The sequence below is a fragment of the Semicossyphus pulcher genome, unplaced genomic scaffold (genome assembly GCF_022749685.1).
Source record: "Semicossyphus pulcher isolate SPU_LCO1_2020_fin unplaced genomic scaffold, fSemPul1.0.p SCAF_12, whole genome shotgun sequence".
NCBI lineage: Eukaryota > Metazoa > Chordata > Actinopteri > Labriformes > Labridae > Semicossyphus > Semicossyphus pulcher.
In genome coordinates, this window is record NW_027211626.1 from 842,324 (window position 1) to 864,222 (window position 21,899).

At 43.3% G+C, this 21,899-nt stretch overlaps 1 protein-coding gene across 1 annotated transcript; it reads left to right on the plus strand.

The window, feature by feature from the left end:
- The first annotated feature begins 504 nt into the window (after positions 1-504).
- Positions 505-21,482, plus strand: egln1a (egl-9 family hypoxia-inducible factor 1a). The gene is made up of 5 exons (XM_069659336.1): positions 505-1,509; positions 14,474-14,593; positions 19,631-19,767; positions 19,851-19,918; positions 20,899-21,482. Exons 1-5 carry the CDS (start codon positions 802-804, stop codon positions 20,946-20,948), a joined length of 1,083 nt encoding a protein of 360 aa, XP_069515437.1. The 5' UTR covers positions 505-801; the 3' UTR covers positions 20,949-21,482.
- The last annotated feature ends 417 nt before the right edge of the window (positions 21,483-21,899 follow it).

A 21,899-nucleotide genomic window follows, 5' to 3' on the forward strand; every position in this document is an offset into this window, starting at 1 on the left:
TCCCTTCAAGCTCCTACAATTAAAGCCTCAACAATTCGAGATGTAGGCTGATGCTTTACCTTATTATACGTACCTTATTACAAACATACAGTTATAGACAAAACCCTCACTACTAGGTTTGTAAAAGAACAAAACATAACATTTTCAAACATTTCATACAAAAACAAGACAGGTCAAACACAAGAGTTTTAAACTTAAACAAATATAAAGCCGGTATGTCCACCATTGTGTATAACCTACATATTGTTTTCATCAAATAATAACATGTAAAAAGTCAAGTATACGTACATAATTCCTTGTCATAGCTATACAACAATATTTTTTATTACACTCGGGAAAGGCTATGCTCATTTTGCCCTGATATGACACCGATTAACTACATCCACGTGTTTATAGCCGTTTAACGAACTAAACTGTCCCACAGCCCCTTAAGGCAGCACATGAGAGGGCGGTGCTTGTGTGTGGACGTCAGAGCAGGCAGGACCACAGACAGGCTGAGCACACAGTAAGCGGCGCCATGCACTACCATCGGACCGACAGCTAACCAGCAGAAATGCCTCCTGAAGACCTCGACCCAGCCCGAAATGCTCGGCCCGGGCCCCCTATCGTCGTATTATATCACTGATACAAGATGTGAAGAGGCAGTACGTGTGATAAAATGGCGATGTTTTGAGTCTTACTTTTCCGTCTCGCTCGGTGTAGCGTGGCAGAGGCAGTGGATCGCTTCCAAAGTTGTCGGTTAGCAGGGCGCGTGTGAAGGATCGGACTTAAAGGCACAGCGCACCCGTTGTAGCCTTAAACATGGAGAAGCAGCAGAGCGATTTGGAACGAGACCGACAGTACTGTGAACTTTGTGGGAAAATGGAGAACCTCCTTAAATGTGGAAGGTGCCGGAGCTCCTTCTACTGCAGCAAGGAGCACCAGAAACAGCACTGGAAGAAGCACAAGCTCATCTGTAAGGAGGCGGACAAGGCGCAGCTCCTCAAACAGAAGCCCGAGCAGGCGCCGCCGTCCGGGGACAACAAGGCACCGGAGAAACCCCGAGAAAAGATCAGCCCCGAACAGGCGGACAATGCTGCTTCACCACAACCCACCAACACAGAATTAAACACAGAAGTCGGGGACAAACCGGGGGAGGACGGGTCCAACGACACCGCCACACCTAACGGACAAACCAGCTCATCCCCGCAGAAACTTGCCTTGGAGTACATCGTCCCGTGCATGAACAAGCACGGGATCTGCGTGGTGGACAACTTTTTAGGAGCCGAGACCGGTCTGGGCATACTGGAGAATGTCAAAGCCCTGCACAAAACCGGCAAGTTCACAGACGGACAGCTGGTGAGTCAAAAAAGCGACTCCTCTAAAGACATCCGAGGGGACAAAATCACGTGGATAGAGGGGAGGGAGTCCGGCTGCGAGAAGATCCGCTTTCTAATGGGTCGCATGGACGACCTGATCAGACATTGTAACGGCAAACTGGGAAACTACACGATAAATGGAAGGACAAAAGTAAGTAAAAGATCAGGTGGGCACGCAGAATCAGTACTTTGTATGTAGTGTATCGTTCACACCCGAGCATGAGTCCTGCTGCTCTGCTGAATTGCACCTACAAGACCACAAGGCGGGTCAAAAAACCCATGCAGTAACTCTGACAGGCAGGTTAAACCTCTATTTATTCATTCATCAAGGCACCATTACTTTCACCGTCTTGGTCCTGTTGGCTAATTAGATCAGACTTTCAGTGTCAGAGCCTCAGGGCTGCAGCAAACGTTTATATCTGTGATCAATTATTACTTTAGTACAGGAAACAATCAAAAAAAGTTCTGAAAAACCGTCACCATAATTTCTGAAATCACAAAGTAAAGTCCTTAAATGGCCTGTCAAACCAACGTTTATTTCTTAAATGACAAAAAGCATTTTATTTTCTTTTGATTGATTTAATGATTGCTGCCCCAAAATGCCCCCTGACACCTCTCTTATTCCACGGTAAAGACGGCCAATGCCCTGCGTCAAAAAGATGATGTATTCCCTCAGCTCAAAGCGTTTCGTGCATTGAAACACCAGGGTTGTTCAAATTATTTAAAATCAAATGAGCACAATAAACTCATCATAAAGAGAGGCAATAATTAAGTTCATAATTAATAGCTTCACATGAAGCATTCTAACAGTTGAAATCCAATAACAGCGAGCCATAAAATAAGGAGTTCCCTGATATGACATGAGCAATTGAAAGTATGAAACACATGAGTGTGCCATCTCTACTAAATGAATCATTGCTTAATGATTATAACATGAATCATTATTTGATGTTTATCTTATCTTATACTTCCTTTGCAGAACCACAAAGTATGTCCGTAAAACATTATATAAAGTTATATCATCACTTCTCTTAGAACCTTTTCACACCACATTTAGAAGATTATAACATCCAACTTTTTGCAGAACAGCTTTCAGTTATTTTCCCAATTAGCTGTCTGTTCTATAAAAAGTCAGAAAACGATAAAATGTCCAAACAGCAGCCAAAGAATCGGCACAAAAAAACAGCACAATCACGACAATTGGGACGCGGATAAAAAGGTGGCTGATCAGTGTTTTTCACATTTACTTTTTGGTTAATCAAATTATATTTCTTATGTTACATAAGTTTGAACTTATAAACCTGAAACTGATTATCTACCTGCAGCATAATGACACCGTTTGACTGTAACACTGTGCACACTTTCTCCATATCACGCTGCTCTAATTACCAGGTGCTGCTGCTGAATGCACACAGAAACAAGGAAGACTCACTTATCATAATTATGCATGTATGACGCATTTGTGCATTCGTTCTTATTGTAATAGAATAACAGGATTTGTGTGGGGAGCTGCTGCCTTTTGTCAAACAGTGTAAAGTCTGACCGTGCTGCTTATTCATCTGTAGCTGACAACGACCTTTGACCTTTCTGTAGAGAGGCGGCACAATGAAAAAGTTTTGCAGCAGTGATAAATTCAGTTCAGAATCACAGATAAGAATGAAAGCGTTCTCATGTGGAGAGGAACAAGTGAGGGGTAGTCGTGCTTTCAGGCTGGTTCTCCTGGCGGAATATGCAGAATATGTGTGTGTGTTAAAAGTCTTCATAGATATTTCTAACTCTTTTTTTTAGTGCTGTTTGTTGTGTTCAAAGAGCAGCCTACGTCAGCCTAAAGCAATGTCAACCTTAGTCCAGCGCGGCTGTTAGTTTGCGTGTGACCTGCTGTGACTCTGGATCTGGTCGACGTGACCCTCTGACGGAGGCTGACCCGGGAGGAGATGAGCCGCGCTCAGCCTCCCCCCTCTTCACCCCCCCTGGGGGGGAATACCAGATAGATAAAAGTAATGCAGTTATAGGGCTGGGCGACATCAATGATTTTTCTATATTGATCAATATGTATTAGTCATAATTTAATAATGCTGCCAGTTTGAGGAGTATCCTGATGGAAGCCTGCAGAAACCAGAGAGTTCATAATGTATATATCAAAATATAGTTTATTAATGTGCATAAGTTTGTTATAGCATTCATTTTTTTCTTTCATGTTAAGCTAAACGATCAAAAAAAAAAAATCACGTCTCTCCGATGCTCTTTAGCAGCATCAAGAGCTGCTGCTAACTGAGCTGCTGCTAACTGAGCTGCTGCTAACTGAGCTGCTGCTAACGACATTAGCTCATGTTTATGGTCAGGATTCCTTCAGTTTTTATGTTGAACAAGGTTTCTGAAGGGGCTGAATTGTCCGTAGAGGTCTCCTCTTCTCTAAAACGAACAAACATGGGGATTAAATTCGGTAAAACAGTAAAGAACTGTTTCATGTTAAAGACGAGTGTTTTCAGACGCTCTTCTGTGGACAGGATGTCAGGAAGGGATGCTAGTGGGCTGCTGCTACCAACGTTAGCTAGCTTAGATTTAGGATTCTTTAATTATCATTTTTCAAGATGTCTCCTCCTCTGTTAAAGGAACAGCCCCGAAATCAAAACAAGTAAAAGCAGTTTCATATTAAGACGTGTCTTTGACTCTCTTTGGCAGGGCTTCAGATTTCCTTCTAACAACATTAGCTCATTTTTAATGTTGGGATTCTTTCAGTGTTTGTTTCTACAGGGAGCAGATCATCCTCAGATGTCCCCTTTCCTCTAAACCAAACAGACCTGAAGATTAAAACCAGTAAAAATCCTGAATAAAGTAGTTTCAGGTTTAAATCAGTCTTTGACGCTCTCTGGCAGAGCTTCAGGGCCTGCGAGCAGAGCTGCTGCTGCAGACGTTAGCTCAGTTTTTATGTAAGGATTCTTTCAGTGTTTGTCGTTCACAAGGTTTCAGCGAGCACAGTTATACTCTTCTTTTCTCTAAAACAAACAGACCTACAGATTAAAACCTTTAAAAACACTACATATAGCTGTTTCATGTTAAAGAGCAGTGTGTCTTAGATGTTTTTGGCAGTGTTTGACCGTCTGTGAGTCGAGCTACTGCTAACATGAGCTTAGCTGGTTTCTCTCTTAACTTCGAGATGTCCGGTGACTTAAAACCTTCATCCGGTTAAAAGATAAAGTTAAAAACAACCAAAATCTTAAAAGTTACACTGATGTGACCTGTAGAAAGAGAAAGTAGTCACTTCCACGTCTTTTAATATCTGAGATGCAAGCTGAAAACGGCACGTCGACTGTCTGCTGCTACGTTCATTTGCACTCTGTGATTGGCTGTTAGATCTGTTAGCTCCATACAGAGTAAAAAATGTCTTTAAACTTTATCATCCTTATTGACCTGAATTTTATCTTTATCACGTTATCACCCAGCCCTAACAGCCCTGCAATAAATCTACCTTCATGAAGGTAGTTATTGTTTCTGAGAGGTGTCAACTTTATGGGCATGTTCCAGGCTGACATTTGAGAGTGTTTGTTCTAATGTTTGGCCCAGCTGAGGGACAGTAACCCGTATTTATGACCTGATATTAGAAACAACTCTTGGTTCAACAACATTCATTCAGCATGTTCAGCCTCCAAAATGATCATAAAATTGAACCAAGATTTCAGAATAAAACTCTACAGGAAAACCTTTGTGAAGCGAGGATTTATTATTTAGATGAATTTAAAATCATTATTTTTGCTGGAGTGTTTGCTCATTATTAGCTTAGCTTTTCAGCTTTAGCTTTTCTACTCTGACATTAGTTGTATTTCCTTTATAGCTTTTACGTTCAGTTTAGCCTGTAAAGAGCTTTAAAAGTTAGCCTTTGAGAATAGCCGTGGCTTTGACCCCGGGACATGGTTGGTGTTTAAGGTCAGGTTAGAGGCCAGATTGTATTAAGGATTAACACATCAAAAGACGATACTCCTGGACACTAAGTCACTGCTGTGTATTTTCCATTGTACTTATCATGTTCTGTTGTCACAGTGCGTGACATTTCAGGGATCTAGCAGTGAAAGCACACATTGGACTGCAGCCCGGGGCCTTTGCTCGCTTCAGGTACTTGGTTTTCTGTTCTGGCACGGAGCTCGGCCTGCAGTCCGCTGTTATTTTTAGGCTGTCCTCCTGTCCAGTTGTGTTTTTCCCCTCGCTGCTTCTCAGCAGACATGAGCAGTTTTTCAGAAAGCACGTTATTGTCGGGCTGTGCGGCGGATCCACACAGCGAGCCTCTGAGTCAAACTCCACTGAGAACTTGACTTCCTCACCTACTGCCCCAGTTGCCTTGGCAAACACACGCCTGGACTGTGACCAGCGAGAATCAGCATGACTTGCACAAATGAAAGGCCGCCAGTATCAATGGCTCAAAGGGATACAACACAATGTAAGCACAATTCACATTGGCAGAGATAGAGGAAAAAGATTTTGCCCAAATAGTTATTTAATGTCATTGTTTCCATTTCCTCTTTTCACTTGATAACATTGTGGGAAGTCGCAGGCAGCAGGACGTGTTTGTTTCTCTGCAGCTCCGGAGAGATGAAGCTGGCTGAGGCCGTTAGAGCCACTGGAAGCCCAAATCCACAACAGCCTTTTAACTGTGTCATTTAGGGTCTTATTTACTTAATAATTAGCATCTTAAATGATTAAAAATGGTAATTTAAGTTTCTGAAAGCTTTCTGAAAGTTGGGTTTAAACATGCCGTGTTTCAGCCCAGATATTTATTACTAAACGTATGCATTAAACAAATCCTAAGAATCGTCACACAGCAGCTATTCGGCTGTTTACACCCAGCTAGTCCACGAGTGATTACCCGCAACCGCAGGTGTTGAGTGTCTACCGCTGTTGTCTACTTTGGTCACAGGTAATGAGCGTTGCTGGAGGGATTTTAGTACAGTTGTAATACAGCATTAGCTACAGAGCTATCATTTAGCATTGCATTTATAGCTTGAAGAACAAATAGGGGAATACCAGCTAATGTAGCATGTGTATGCCAACTGCTAACTATGATTCTGACTACAATCAAAACGTGATCACAGGCTTGAGAAATGGTTGATTTAGCAAAAAGAGCTGTTTTTATTTTATTATAAGATCGTTTTTGGGCCATTTTCAGCTGAAGAGAGAGGAAATGTTGGAGGAGACGGAGGGGGATGACATTTGATAAAGGGCTGAGGGTGGGAGTCGAACCTGGGCCCCTCTAGCCTCTGTACATGGGGTGTGTGAAAAGGCAGATGTGTGGAAATCACATTGAAAGTCACTTTTATGAAAAAATACTGTTTTTATTTAGCCTTTATTTAGACAGGTAATCTAATTGAGACACGTGGTCTCATTCTCAGCAGCAACAACACAGAGTTACAGACACACAGGACAGTAACTACAGAGACTCTAATTTCTTTAGTGCCATAAACCGCCTGCACTGATTTGCAACATTTTCCTTTATGGCCTTGATATTTTTATTGCAGACTCCATATTGTTTCACGCTATAATAGTATATTGTCGTGTCATTCAGCTGTCGCAGTAGCCTGCTGACAGATGCTAAGAAGCATGCTAACCTAAACACGCTACATGTGGACATAATCCGCCCCGTGTCTGACGCTTTATATTGTTTAATGTTGTTGCTTGCAGCGTCATGTGTAAAGTGACGGAGCGACTGTGGACATGTGTGCTTTCATAAGGAAGCTGACCGTTGACCTGAATCGTAAAGCTCTATAGAATAAGCAGGCTGGAGGAAGTCATGTGGTGGTGGTCCTCCGAGCGCTGGAGCCGGCTGTGCATTATGCTACAGGCTGTCGTTCCTTCCGTCTACAGGAGCAGCATGCCCGAGGAGGCAGCACCTAGCATGCCACCTTTTTCCTGCTTATTGTTTCACCGTCCAACAGTAAACAATAAATGTAATAGTTGAGGCAGACTCACCCATAATGCATGCTGAAGTCTGAGCGCACCTGAAGACAGACCTTTGCAAAAGCCCCTTTTTAAACCATCTGTTTGGATACTTCCTGTTACAGCAGCTCAAAGTCAGAGTCAAGAGGAGAGTAATGAAGTGATAAAAATACAAACAACAATTATAAGATAATAAAACAATATTTATAATAAAAAGTAGCGTTTAAATATGATAAAAAGTCATGTATTGTATAAAAACAAAAGACCAGAAAAGTAGCACAGTATGAAATAACATAAAAACATATGAATATGTACAAACATACACAAGCACACGAGATAAATTTATATGCACACATGTTAATATGCACAAATTCATAGATGCACATATGTAAGAATAAATGCACAGAAATATATAACCCAATGTATGTAACAAATGTTAACGCGTATACCGCAATAATATTCGTGAATGAATAATGCATATAAATGACAACATGCAGGTGGACGTGTCGTGCTCTTTTTGCAGTCGTTCTGTATGTTTCAGGTTATTTAACATCATATTTCATCTCCATCCAAAGTGAAACAGAATTTGATTAAATCCAGAGACATTTTATTCCAACTACGGCCCGTGTGTGTTTATCTCTGCGTCCACGATGCCGTGACCGTCTGAGCAGGAGCTGGACGAGATCCAAGTGGAGCTTTGAGAAAGAGCTCTTCTGTTTTTGACTGTTCGCAGCTGTAGAGTAGAAGACGGGGAGGATTTACGGTGGGTGGAGCATGAATTCAAACTAATTATGCTTTTAAAAACGCATTAATAAAGTGATGGTATGAGCGGATGCTTGCTGCTGAGCTTTCATTCAAAGCAGCCATGAGCTTCAACTTTTTATTCTTCTGAAGCAACTTCAAATATATATTCAGTTTTTCAAGTTATATTTGTTGCTGTGGCCTTTTTTTCTACCTTTGGCAACCAGAAAGTATCAGTGACTGATCCAATTAGAGAGTGAGCTCACTTGGCTCACAGACAGTCACACTGAGCAGCCGCTAATGTTTCTGCACAGAGCAGACTCAGTGCTGGAGTTATCTGCTCTCTCAGCTCCTGTGTGCATGCATATGAAACAACCTGACCGACTGCAGGAGGGTTTTGGAAGTGGCATTAACCTGTGATTAAAATAAGGCAGATATGAAGCACGGCCATTACATCCAGGACTCCGTCCAATAGGTTACATGTTGGCATGCTGAGTGAGAAAGCAGGGCTGTGATTAAAAACAACGTGACTGATTCCAGGACAGTTGTGATACTCGTGGCCGTGTGTGATTCTGGGTCTTGTACGAGTAGAAAGAGGTCTGATGATGCGAGTGGAGCTCTGAAGATGAAGCTCAAAGCAGCTCTCAGAGTTCAGCCTGTGCCTTTATCTTTTGTTTGTCGATATGAGACACCAGCAGAGTGTGCTGAAATGTACAAGGCTGACGACTCTGCACCACCCCCGTCAGAGTATTTGCGTAATGATAGCAGAGGCTGTGCTTGTGTTTCCGCTGTAACATGTTGAGGGTGAAGGGGAGCGCTGCGGCTGTATACGTCCCTCTATTGTTCGCAGCCTACGGTAAAGAAGAAAAGCATAAACTAGGTCATGACTTTAAACAGGGATTTCCTCTGGAGGCAGCACCACTGTCCGACAGATAAAACGGCGAGCTCTCCCGCGCTGGGGCCCGAACCGTCTCGTTTCCCACACTCCCCTGCAGTACGAGGTCTCCATCCCGACTGTTTGTACTCGTGTTTGGATAAGCATCTCTTCTGTGAAGTGAGCAGACCCCTCGCAGCTTTTCCTTTCTGCTCCACCCCAGTTCATGGCTCACTAAAGTGTATGAGCCAGAGATGCACTGATAGCATCGCAGTGATCAGTGTATCCGTCCATGTGATCGTGTCAACACAAGGTGAGAAGTGTCTCAAGTTCTGTTGGGAGGAAGGAGCAGCTCCTCCAAACCAGCGCTGTGAGGTTTGTAAAGAAACGCCTGCTGAGACATGTTCTCTTGTTTCATGAAGCCGTCAGTCAATCTAAAGGAGATTTATTAAACCATTTCAACAACCGATCAATTATTTAAGCCAATAATTAACAGAACAGCATCATAATTCTAAGCTTATTTTTCTTAATGATATTTTAGAGTTAGTCAAAAATCATTCTGCACTCTGCAGCACGATTAAAATCTAAATAATGATCACAGTTATTTATCGATTTTAGGGACATTTTTTTTCTCGTACTTTCACATTTAAATAAACAGATCAACGCTCTCAGCTCCATCTTGTGCTGCATTCAGGCTCATGTACAAATTAAGAATCAAACTAAGACTTAGTCTCGTTCTTCCTCTCGGCCTTCACACACTCATCATGCTGCACTTTGTTCTTTCAGCTGCTTCAACAAGTTAGTCGTGTTGCTTTGCGGCGCAGACGCAGGTTTCATGACCTCTCTGCTGATTATTGTTCCTTCTTAACATCACTCGCCCTAAATCTGAAACTCCTCCAAACAGCCGAAGACGAGCCGTTTCAGGGGACCAGTTTTTAAAGAGCGACTCGCTCTCTTCCCGTTTTAGCGTAACGATAAGCAGCGCTCAAAACGCGACTGAGCGTCAGCAGCCTACCTTGAACTTGTGATGAAAAACAACCAAGAGGCATTTACGAGAGCAGCTCCATCGAGCTGTGTTATTGTTCGAGAGCTGGGGGTGGCGGGGTCGGGGTGGTAACACACTCTGGCTGCATGTCAGGTGGATTTGTTCATGTTTCTCCTTTTAGAAACTTTGTGGATCAACATGTTTTGTGGGTTAGTCTAACAAAATATGATGCAAACAGAAGTGCTTAATTCTTTTATAAATTTATTGTACTACTGAGCAACATTTGCTGAGCTTCTAATCAGTAAAGCGGCTGTTGGATCCCCGGCTCCTGAGGTCCACATAGTCTAAATATCACCTGAGGCATATCCATCGGGGCAGATTCGATCCTGATGTGCTGCTTGGCACTTTGCATAATGTGTGAAAGGACGAACATGTCGAGTGTAGACAGCTTTAAGTGGTTGGAAGACTTAATATAGTGTTATGTATGTGCAGTCCATTTCCTGTTTTACCATCAACACAGTCACATCACACGAACTGAGAATACATGAAGGAATATCCAACGTCTAGATGTTAAAGTTGAGTTTACACTCAATGTGTTGGTCATGATGTTAGTCCTGTGTGTTTTTGTCACTTCACTTCTAGTTCAGCTTTATTTATTTGATGTTTGAGCTGCAGCTGTCCGACACAAACTGAGAAGGAGAAAGAAAAATAAACAGCAGCGCACGATTTGTGTGGACCAGATGAGTGTGTCCCACACAGACAGTTCGTCCGTCTACAACCTCCATCTCTGATATAAAAGGACAAAATCGGTTATTGAAAATCTAAGTAGTAAAGTAAAACCAGAGAGTTGATCCACTGAAACGGCTCTTTGGTATTTAACTAAACTTGTTTCTGTAGCTTAAAGTTGGCCTTTGATTTGACCTCACTGGGGGTCTCCGTGGTCTGGTTTGATGACCTCTGTTTCCCTCTCGATCATCAATGAGGGACAGTCAGCCTCGAGAGCCGTGTCTGAGGAATGTAAATAAACCACACGCCGAGCGAGGTCAACCTGCTAATGAGGGCCACCGAGGAACGCGGAAGAATGAGTGACGGACAAGAAAGAAACCCTCCTGCAGTGTAGAAGATAGAGAAATAATCATGCTGTCTGTTCGGCGGCTGCTTTCATCAGAGTTTTGGCTCCGAGCCGTCTGTGGTTCCTCGACTGTCTGAGGACGTGATCAGACGTGGAGTCGGGTTACTGTCCTCTCATGACCAGAACTCATGAACGGCAAACTGGAGTTAAACACCACTTCAGACTAGAGCTGTCCCGATACCAGAATTTTAAACTTGATGCGATACTCGATACCTGTTTCGACACCACGGCAACAAAACAAAAGATTGTGTAAATGTTTAGCCAACAGTCCGCAGGTCGGGACTAAATGAGTGTCAACAAACTTGATGGGAAAATGTGCGCACCAGTAAACAAACTGTGACCCATGTGCACGTACATTTTGGAGACTGGGCAAATTAGCGACACAGATGGTCGGTGGTGAGCGTCAACAGTTTGTATGAATATCTTCTAATGCTGTGTTTACATCAGCACGTAGGATTGTTAGTGTTAGTAAAGATATTGTGACTTAATTAACTTCAATGATCACAGCTCAGCGTGCACCTCGCACACTCGCAGCGTCTTGATGTGTCGTTGTGTGAATGAGAACAGTCGCTGTGTCGTTGCTGTTCAGAGCGCCAGGTGTGACGGAGGGCGGAGCAGACAGACACACACAGTCTGCTTCGGCCGATGAACCCTGTCCCTTCCTGCGGGGTCGCACGGAGGTGTAGGCGTGTTAGTTTGAGCAGAAAATAATAAAGTCTTATTTCGCTGTTTCTCTGCGTTATTTACATTTACGGCGCTCGCTCTCTTCACTTCCTGTCTATGTCGCTCGACCACAGCTGCTCTCTCTCTTTCTTCGTGGCAGATTTGGGTTGAAAACTGATCGTAGATGTGTTGTGTTTTTTTTCAAAGCTTCGCTATCGATCGTTTTGTGTTGTGGAGTTATTCAAACATTTTGGCGACCTGATGCTGAAGCTGATGTTCATTACAGGGTCCCTGCAGGGTTTTGCTGCTTTTCTGTGATCGTCCAAAAACGATTTCACAACAGCCTCTTTAAAAAGTTGCGATGCAAGTTGCTGTGTGAGTTATCGATTAATCGTTTTAATGACTTGAATGCAAAAATGTCCAACATTTTGTGATTCCAGCGTCTCAAATTGGAGGATTTTCTTCTTTTCTTTGGCGTTTATCAAAGTGAGTGAGGAGCTTCTGGGTTCCTGACGGCTGGTTGGACAAAAGAAGCAGTTTGTAGATTTTCTTTTTCAGAATATTTTGACATCTTAACATCAAAAAGATTAATTTATTTACAGTGAAAATACAAAGCAGATTAATGGATCATGAAAATAATTGTCAGCTGCTGTCCAAATGATTATATTTCCACAAAAATCACTCTCAAATACTCAGATACTTTCTGTGTTGACTCAGGCTCGCTGGCCAAACAGCAAACTGATCAGGAAACTAAACCCGGCTTTTGAAAGTACTTACCTGTCATATTCACAGGTGTTTGTGCTGCAGTAAAGCTTCCCTGCTGCAGATTAGTTTCTACAGCTGTCTGCTCTGTGAAAATGAAAGATGAAACTGCTGTGTCCCAGTTTTCTCTGAATGGCACGACTCCCTCACCTTCATTCTGCCCTCACACACACACACACACACGCACACACCCCACACTCTTCCTAGCAGAGGCTGTTTACCCATCTCCAGCCTGCAGCATGAGCCGAGCAGCAGTTAAGAGTGGGAGGGGTGACAGAGCCGAGGCGCAGCCAACCTTCCTCACGCACTGCACGTAGCACGACCATTAAAATACTGCTCCCTCTGGAGGGGGGCCAGGAGTCAAAGTTTACAGCAGTTCACTCTCGTCTTCTGCTGCAGCCCCACCCCTCCGAGCTCCTCTTCCTCTTTCTTTCTCTCCTACACCCACAGAGACGCTCACTGTACTGCGGTTTACAACCCTTTTGTCGCTTTTTGTGCCCCTCACCCACCTTTAAATCGATAAAGCAGTTTGTCTGTACATGCAGCCGGATCAAGACCCCCCCCAACCCCCTCATCTTTATGTCTGACTTTTGTTGTTCTTTGGCTTTGAAGGCCCTGATCCTGCACATTCCAGTGGTAACCTGCATCATTCAAAAGATGTGAGCACAATGTGGACTGACGCAAGCAGCTAAGGTCAGACGCAGAGGAGAACAAGATTCAGACGTATGTGTGATGCAGATGATTTTATTTACTCCCTCGCTGAGTGTTGCATGACGTGGAAAGAATTTGCACATAAAAACACAGACACTAAAAAGTCGATGAATGTCCTGAAGTGTTCGGACTAAGTTTTCTCTTTTAATCCCTAAATATTTAGAAATACATTTTATCATATGTCTTTGCAGCCGTCTGACATTGTTTGCGAGGCACGGGATCAAGCGGAGGAGTTTAGTCTGCTGCGGGTGTTTATAATAATGTTGCTATGGTTTATGTTGATCCAAGTGTATGAAAGAATGTGGAGGAACTGGCCTTTTGTTAATCATATCACTGCTTAGACACGGTGCATGAGGGCTAAATCTGCCCTCTGCATGTGTGCACGTTCGCTGCTCGCCTCAGCTCCTCTTTCAGTAAACGCACAGTTGCATGTTGTCGCACAAGTGTTGTTAACGAGTAGCAGAGCTGAAAGTCTTAGATATCGCAGGAAGTGTAAGAAGAGAGATGACAAAGACAGATTTTTCTCCCCTTTAAATTTGACACCACGTCCTCCATGGACGTCTCTGCTTCTGTCACAGTTTACGAGTCCCCACTTGTGTGTGTCTTATTCCCGAGGGTCTTTCTGCCCTGTGCGAGCGCGTTCGCCCGCTGTTTACACCAAGACGTTTACAAGAGCCCATAGGGGTTCACTGCCAACACCCAAGCAGATCATGTGAGTCTTAATAGAGCAGGAAAAGGAGAGGGGAAGTTGACGTGCAGCGCGATATCTCCGGTTTATTTTCTCGCTAGTTTAAAGTTTACAATGAGGCAGCTGTGCTGTGAAGAGGCCGCTGGTGGAGTCAGGCTTGGTGCAGGTGAGACGAGGACAATGTGATCTGGTTCTGCCAGCAACATCTGCAGCATCCAAGTGCAACCGTGCCTGTTCCATCTTTATGTTCAGTGTGAAATATTAACGTGTTTATTTTTCTGACTTTTATTTCCTACATTTTAACACATTTTAATATCTGCACTTTCTACTCCGTACATTTTCCAAATGGGCTCGTTACTTTAGCTTTAATGCATTTGAGGGGAATTATTGATTATTTCAAGACAGATTTTAACCTAAATAATTGGACAATAACAGAAAAGCTGCTTCCCTGGTGTCTCCGTCAGTGCACACAGGACAGATGTAACACAAAGAAAAGGACTTAAAGACGTGTGAAGACAGAGAGGGAAAAGTATCTGAACTTCTCCTGGAGTGCAGAATGTGTTGACTCTTGTCATCTCTGCGTTATGCATCTGTAACTTTTACTGATCAAGTCTTTTTGTCTTCCTGTCTTCAGGCAATGGTGGCGTGTTACCCTGGAAATGGGACAGGATATGTGCGCCACGTGGATAACCCCAACGGTGACGGCCGCTGTGTCACATGCATCTACTACCTTAATAAAGATTGGACTGCCAAGGTATCTGAGTAAAGTGTGGATGGTGCTGATTCGAACTGAAATGTGAAACTCTCTTGTTTCTTTTTTGCTGCTTTTCTCCTTAAAAACCTTCGTCCTATTCCAGCCGCTCTTCCTCTTATAACAAGTGATGTAGCTCCTGTCTCTTTAGTTCACACTCCACAGCCGAGTGTGGCGTCTCTGTTGGAGGTTGACGTGTCAGTACGTGCTGTTCGGACACTCTCCCCGTTTATAATCCCATTAAAACGCAGAGATCCTGCTAATCCAGCCACACCCAGTCAGGAAGAAGAGCGCCCCCATGCTGCCTCCCACACAGCCATTGTTCCTCCTGCAGGAAGGAGGATTTACAGGCAGACAGACAACACTGAGGTGTTAATACATCAATAGTCAGACCTGACCTATGGATGTTAATGTGAAGGGATGGAGCATCTCAAACAGCCGAGACTCTTTTGCTCTGATGGGTGTAGCCACAATAACCCAGAACTTCAGTTTGTGTGTAAATAATTAAACAGTTTCTCCTCCCCACGACACCTGCCAGGCTCCACATGTGTGTAACAACATGCAGGGATCCCAGAAAACAAAAGCTGAAATGTGTTCAGCTGTGAATGTTATTGAACGAGGCGTTGAGGAATTCACCTCTTAATATGAGACAGATAAACAGGAAGCTGCACACCAGGAAGTAACAGCACCCTTTACAGTCCACAGCAGAAACTGTAACGGTGTAAAGACGTCTTTCCTGATCAGGTGGTGACGTTAGACTAGAGACTGTCTCACATATTCAGACGTCCTTTTGAAACGTATGCACCGGTAATGACAGGAAACTCTGTTTTACCTTGGGATTCTAACTGGTGGTAAAATACAGGCCGGGCAGGAGTGTGTGCTATGGCTTATAATAACATAACGAGTCCTAACTGTCATCAAACAAGCAATTAATTAATTAATTAATTAATCGATTTATTAATCTCAAATACTCCCTGCAGTTCTCCAAAGTACCCCTAGGGTACGAGTACCTTATCTGTGACCCACGTGTTGCACTGTATTACCTTCCATGTGTCCTTTCTAAACATAATCACAGATGGGATCATCTTTATGTGTATTCTAAATCTCATCCTGTTTGTACTCGTGATAATGCATCAGCTGCCCTTTTGTTGATCGACTGAGCTGTCACATGATGCCTTTTGTTACCTTCATGCACAGGCTTCAATTATGTAAATGAGCCGTGTTATGGAGCCGTGCTGGACATGTGAATTATCCCAACCTGCTCTCTGATTGGCCGTTCATTAGGCGTGTGATGAGCTGTCTTTTATAGGATGTGGTTGCCTGGATGCCGAGGCTCCACGAGAGAACGACATGGCTGTGAGACGTTCAGGTTCAGTTGTTCCAATTATTTATCCAACACTTTTAGCCATGACCTGCTTCACTCCTTTACAAAGCACTTTAAACTGCAACAGGCAGGTGTTTAAGAAGCTTTTTGGATCCTGTACCTGAAGAACCCTGAAGCGTGCATACTGAAGGTGCCACAGAGTACATCATGTACTGCACTTAATGTGTGATCAGTCACGACTCTCCCACTTAAGTGTTCCCTGTGTGCAACATGTGACCAAAACAAGAGAAACAAGCCGCTCTGTCGGGAGGAAAGAGACGCATGCACGCCAAAGTTCAAAGAAATCAAATAACCAGTGGAAACACTTTGCGTGTACAGACTGTGTGCAAAGGGCGCTTTAAAAGCATCTCCTAAAAAAGGACTTAAACAAACACAGACCCTGTAAACACTTGAAAGAGGAATTAAATACTTTATATTAAGATGCTACAATACTGTTTATCTGCACCAAGGTGTATAATATCCATCCATCCATCTTCTACAATGCTAACATCGCTCAGAGGTGGCAATGTTTCCCAGAATGCATCAGGCGAGAAACAAGGACAGGTCACCAGTCTATCACAGCTGACACACACTGAAGGGACATGCAGACACATTCACACTCTTTCTTTTAAGCATTGATATTTAATATTCCTGTCAGATCTGTATTTACTGTCCGGCCTTTAAAACTGCTTCAGAGATTTTGTCCTCGCCTCCGCTGCGTCGACTCTTTAAATATTTCTACCGGCCAGTTTTATATCTGCAACACCTGGAAACGACACGTTTCCACCAAAAGTACCAGGTACTTTTTACTCAGCTGCATTTCTCCTTCAATTGAACATGAAGACCTGATCTTAGTTTAAGCAATGCACTCTCACCTGTTTCCTAGTTTACTGGTTCATAGCTGTGAAACTGACATCTGAACGCATCTAACACTTCAACTACAATTATAAACTAACATTTGACCAGCGCTAAATGACTGAATATACTGATCACATCAATTATGTTTTCTGTTAAGATATTTTAAAGCCTTTGCATTTACAGGAGGAAAGGCGATACTTCGTAACAACGGGAACTCTGACAAAACCAACTTGGTAACAGATAAAATATGAAATCAACATTTCTTTCTGTCCTTCATCAGTAAGCAGGAGCTCTTCTAGTTGTTCTGTCACTGTTCCTGAGAAGCTAGTCTTCTAAATGATCCAATCCTCAAACCAATCAGAAAAGCACAGCGCTGTAAAGCCTACCCCAAAAGTCCCTGAACTTTAGGAAAGTACTACTACTTTATTTAAACCTTGTTTCTGGTGTTAGAAATGTACCGAGTACCTCCAAAGGTCCCGTTTCTCTGCGGAACGTTCCTGCAAATGCAACTATGTAGAACACCTAAAGAATCATGGGTAACTCACAGAAGACTATATCATGTTAGCTAGACCCCTTACTATTCTTACCTAAAGAATATGGCTTCATTCATTCATTTAAATCCGTGGTGGCGGCAGGTGACCTGAATATTTTACCTTCCTGAACCAACGTTCACTCTGTGTTTGGCAGGTGCTTATTTCATTCCCTGCGTAACACCAGCACATGACATGAATCACATTGTTAACGCAGCATTCTTTACATCGTCTCTCCAACATCGTTCAGTGTGAACAAGTCCCGATAATTGCCTCTAAATAACATGTGAACACCAGTGACACGGTTTGAGGTTTGACCTACTAGAAGCTGTGTTGTGAATGATAAACATTTACTGGTATCTGTGGGCGCATCATGTGACTTCCTTTTATAAGAAGAGCTCTCAGCGGGCATGGGGGTGTCAGGTTTGGCTGGATTTTATTTGTTTGACTTGGACAGGGTCGGAAATATATCAAGTTTTTCCACCGCATGCGAGAAACAAAAGTCTTTGTATTGTTTAACATCCACCACTCAGAATGTGGACTCTACAATCTGCTGGTTTTAAATATGATGAATATAAACAACCGGTATATTTATATTACAATTCCAATGTACAAAGTCTGCATACATTTCTTGTCGTGCGTTTTCAAACAGATATTTTCAGCTGATATGGGCACAGAGTTCTTATGACATCAGTATCGATATCGGCCTCCGATACTGCCCAAAACGCGGGTTCTGGTATTGTTGTAAGCCAGTCAATGCACTGATCTAACACCGTGCCCAGTTAGCCTCCCAATGAATAATTTAGCTTCAGGTTCATTATCTGGGGGCGCAATATTCTGTACATGAGGTATGGATGCACGATATTGGATGTTTTGCTCTATTAGACACATGTTTTTTCAGAGGTCAACGTCTCCGCTGTAGTGAAACTGATATCAGGCCTTTTGTGTTGTGTCCCACTGGCAGACGCAGAAATAACATAATACAGTGCTTTTTTTAAATGTACACATTCACTGGGCATGATAAGAAAACTTTATTGCTATGTAACATTTTCTTTTCTTTATTGAGGGAATCATCGAGCGTTTAGGCAGAAAGCGTTTTATCTGTGGAAAAAATATCAGCAGAAAAATGACATATCTGCGGATGTGTCATTTTCAAGCCATAATCTGCAGATACTGATAACGTGTCGATAATATCGCGCATCCCTAATATAAGGCGCTAGTATCGGAGGGGTACTTTGTGTCGGCTGATACCCCATCGGTATCGGCGAGAATAGAGTCATATTGTTGTCATATTGCCCCTCTGATGTCGGTATCCGTGCAAAAAATTCTTAATGGGTTTCAGGCTCTCGTTCAAAGCAGATTTACTGAATTTAATAACCATTGTGTGTTTTTGTTACTTTGCTTTACAAAGATTAAAATGTCGACATTCAGTCACAGTACAGGCTGGGTTCTGGTATTCTCACTGATTGTGCCGTACGTCACCTGTTTGGCTTGTAGGTGTTGTCACTGATATCGGTCCAGCTCTGCCTGATGTAGGTCAGAAGGTCACGTCCTGCAGGCGAGGGTCATCCTGTGTTCAGATCCAGACCTCAGTGATGTTACCACCAGTTGTTCATTGTTAAAATCAGTGGTCCTTGAACTGCCCACGTGGTGCAGAGAAGAAAGCGTTCCTCCCGTCTTCTTTGAGCCTATTGTGCTTTGTTTAGTTTAGTCACACACCGTTATTCCCCCTCGTTGGAAGCAGCATAAACGGGAATATCATTACTCCTCTGACACAGGGTGTGAACTCTTTTGCTCTTGCTGGTTTGCGTGTGAAGAGAGGGGCCTATCATATCAGCTGTGTGAGAGTTTAAGCGGCACGCTCGCAGCAATCTGCTTTTTCACTCTCCAGGTCCTTTATCCAGCCGGAGCAGTTTTCCTGTCAGTTATTCTTCCTATCCCTCCACAGGAAGGCCGCCCCCCGCTGCTGCTTCCGATCCTGAGCTTTCCTCCTGGCCCTCGGAGTCGGACAACCCTTTTCCTTAACTTTGTCGTCCTGTGTTGATCATTTAAAAAGCCTCACATATGAGATACACTTAAGTGGATCTTTTATATTAGTAATGAACGCCTTAAAGAGGCTAAATCTCCTGAGTGTCTTCATGTGGATGAACCTGACAGGAATCAAACAAACGTGACCGTTGCAGAGGCTTCCCTTAATGTTCGCTTCCTTATTCTCTTTATCTTCCTGCTGTTTCTTTGTCCTGATTTTTGGATGTAATCGTTGTTGTTCTTCTCGTTCTTCTCTTCCAGGAACACGGAGGCCTTCTTCGAATCTTCCCAGAAGGAAAGGCCCAGTTTGCCGACATAGAGCCCAAATTTGACCGTCTGCTGCTGTTCTGGTCGGACAGACGGAACCCTCACGAGGTTCAGCCCGCCTTCGCTACCAGGTCAGCATCTAAGATACACTGCACGCGCTCAGTCGATCCGGTCTGTTTCACTGTGACTCATTGTTCTGATTGTGTCTCCGCAGGTATGCCATCACGGTGTGGTATTTCGACGCAGATGAACGAGCCAGAGCTAAAGAAAAATACTTAACAGGTAGGATTTCATTCACAAACTGGAAACCCAAATCCACAATAACCTTCAGTCTAACTTATCAACTTATTAACAATATAGTAAGCAGGTAAAAGGTCTTATAAGGTCAATCCAAACCCAAATATGGTCGTGTAAGTTTTCGTTAACTTTCCTGATATTGGGTTTGGATTGGCCGTGGTTACAAGGAGTGGACAGGATCTTTATTACAAAAGTTTATTCTGTGAGTCAAACAAAGACAGAAGTTCCACAGCAGCGAATCGGCTCTTTACGCCTAGCGTTAGCCTCGTCTGGGGGACAGGTATGGAGGCCCACAGGTGTTTAGTGTCAACTGCAGTTGTCTAGTTTTGTCTGCAGGTGTGGAGCCTCAGACGTTTAGCTTAAATTAGCACTAGCTAAGGCTACTGCGCTATCATTTAGCATTGCATTTATAGCTTTGGAAGTAATCTCTATTAAAGATTCTGCAGAGAAATGCAGGACTGGATTTTGGTCTGGTTTCCGCTTGTAGTCCGAGTGGCATTGACCAATCGTGTAGCAGCAGGTTTTGGTTGCATGCAGGAAAAACAATCCGTGTTGAGAGCAAAAGAGGCGGAACACAATCCGCTGTAATGCCGTCACGGCTCCCATCGGCTGAGGACGATTTAGCTTCTTATTAATCTCTATAAACAGACGTCTGCATGCTGCTAACAATCCCATCTCAGACGTATCTAAACTCCAGCTCCATTCTCACTTCTCAAGCTGCTAGTTGGACCACAAACAATGAAGCGTACAGGAAAGGAAGTCTTTTAATGCTAACCGCTAGCTACAGCAAAAGCCCTGAAAACTAAGAAGATTTATGTAGATGCTCAACGAGACTCTCGGCTTTAATATCATCAATGCTTTTTTACTATTTCAGGCTGAATTCCCAGAGACTTTAATAATCCTGTTTCTGTACGTTCAGAGTTTGTTTATAGCTCATCTCATGTTTGTGTTTCCTCTGTGTGCAGGAGAAAAAGGAGTAAAGGTTGAACTCGGCAAACCATCAGACCCCAGCTAATGGGACGCCTGCCCCCCCCAGACAAACAGCCAATAAGTGCTCTGTCCTCAGAAAGTGGCCTATAGAGAGCATGTGTGTGTGTGTGTGTGTGTGTGTGTGTGTGTGTTTTACATGGCAGAACAGAAGACTTTTGCTTGAGTGTGTGGAAGATCCATGCTCATGGTGACAAAACAAACAAATACGCAGTGATTTCTGTTGGTTTGCAGCAGACCGGGCCGACCCAGCGGACCTTGAATGTCATGACATTGTACTGAAAGGGATTGTGTGGATTTCTTTTCCTTTCCCCTCTCTGGTGGAGAGCGCTTTCGTTTCAGCAGACGTCTTCACTTCAAACAGGAATTAAGCTCAGACAGGACCTTCATCTTTTGCATTTTGTTTTTTTCAGTTAATTCCTTAAAGGTACAGTGTTCTGCATATGCTTAATGTGTTATGCTTTGCACATGGAATCAGCTGTTCTAAGCTACTGTATGGCAAAATGTGCTTGAGTTTGCAATAATATGAGGAATGATCTGAATTAAAAACACCCTTTTCTGACTTAAGTTCTCTGGTCGTAGTTTCTGTCGTTCCCTTGCAGCACATCAGACGCTCACTGTGTCGTTTGGGGTCTTTTTCTGCCTCCTCTTGTAAAAGTAAATAATCTAAACGAGCTCAGATTGAAGGAGGAATAAACTGGCCTGTGGTTTACAGACACACTGCTGAATATTTACTGCCTCTCCTGCCGGGCCTGTCTGCACTATTTTCAGGTGAATGCTGCCCCCTGCAGGCTGACTGTGTATTGCATTTTTGCAATACTTTTTTTGGACCTGGGCCCAGTCGTTCAAAAGGTTCTGATCTGAATTTGGCTCTCTGATCTTAAAGTAATCCAGTTTTAGTTTTGATCTGGATCTAACCTTGCGGAGGTGTTCTGAGTAGGATTAGGACACCTTTGATCCAAAAGACCTGGATTATCCT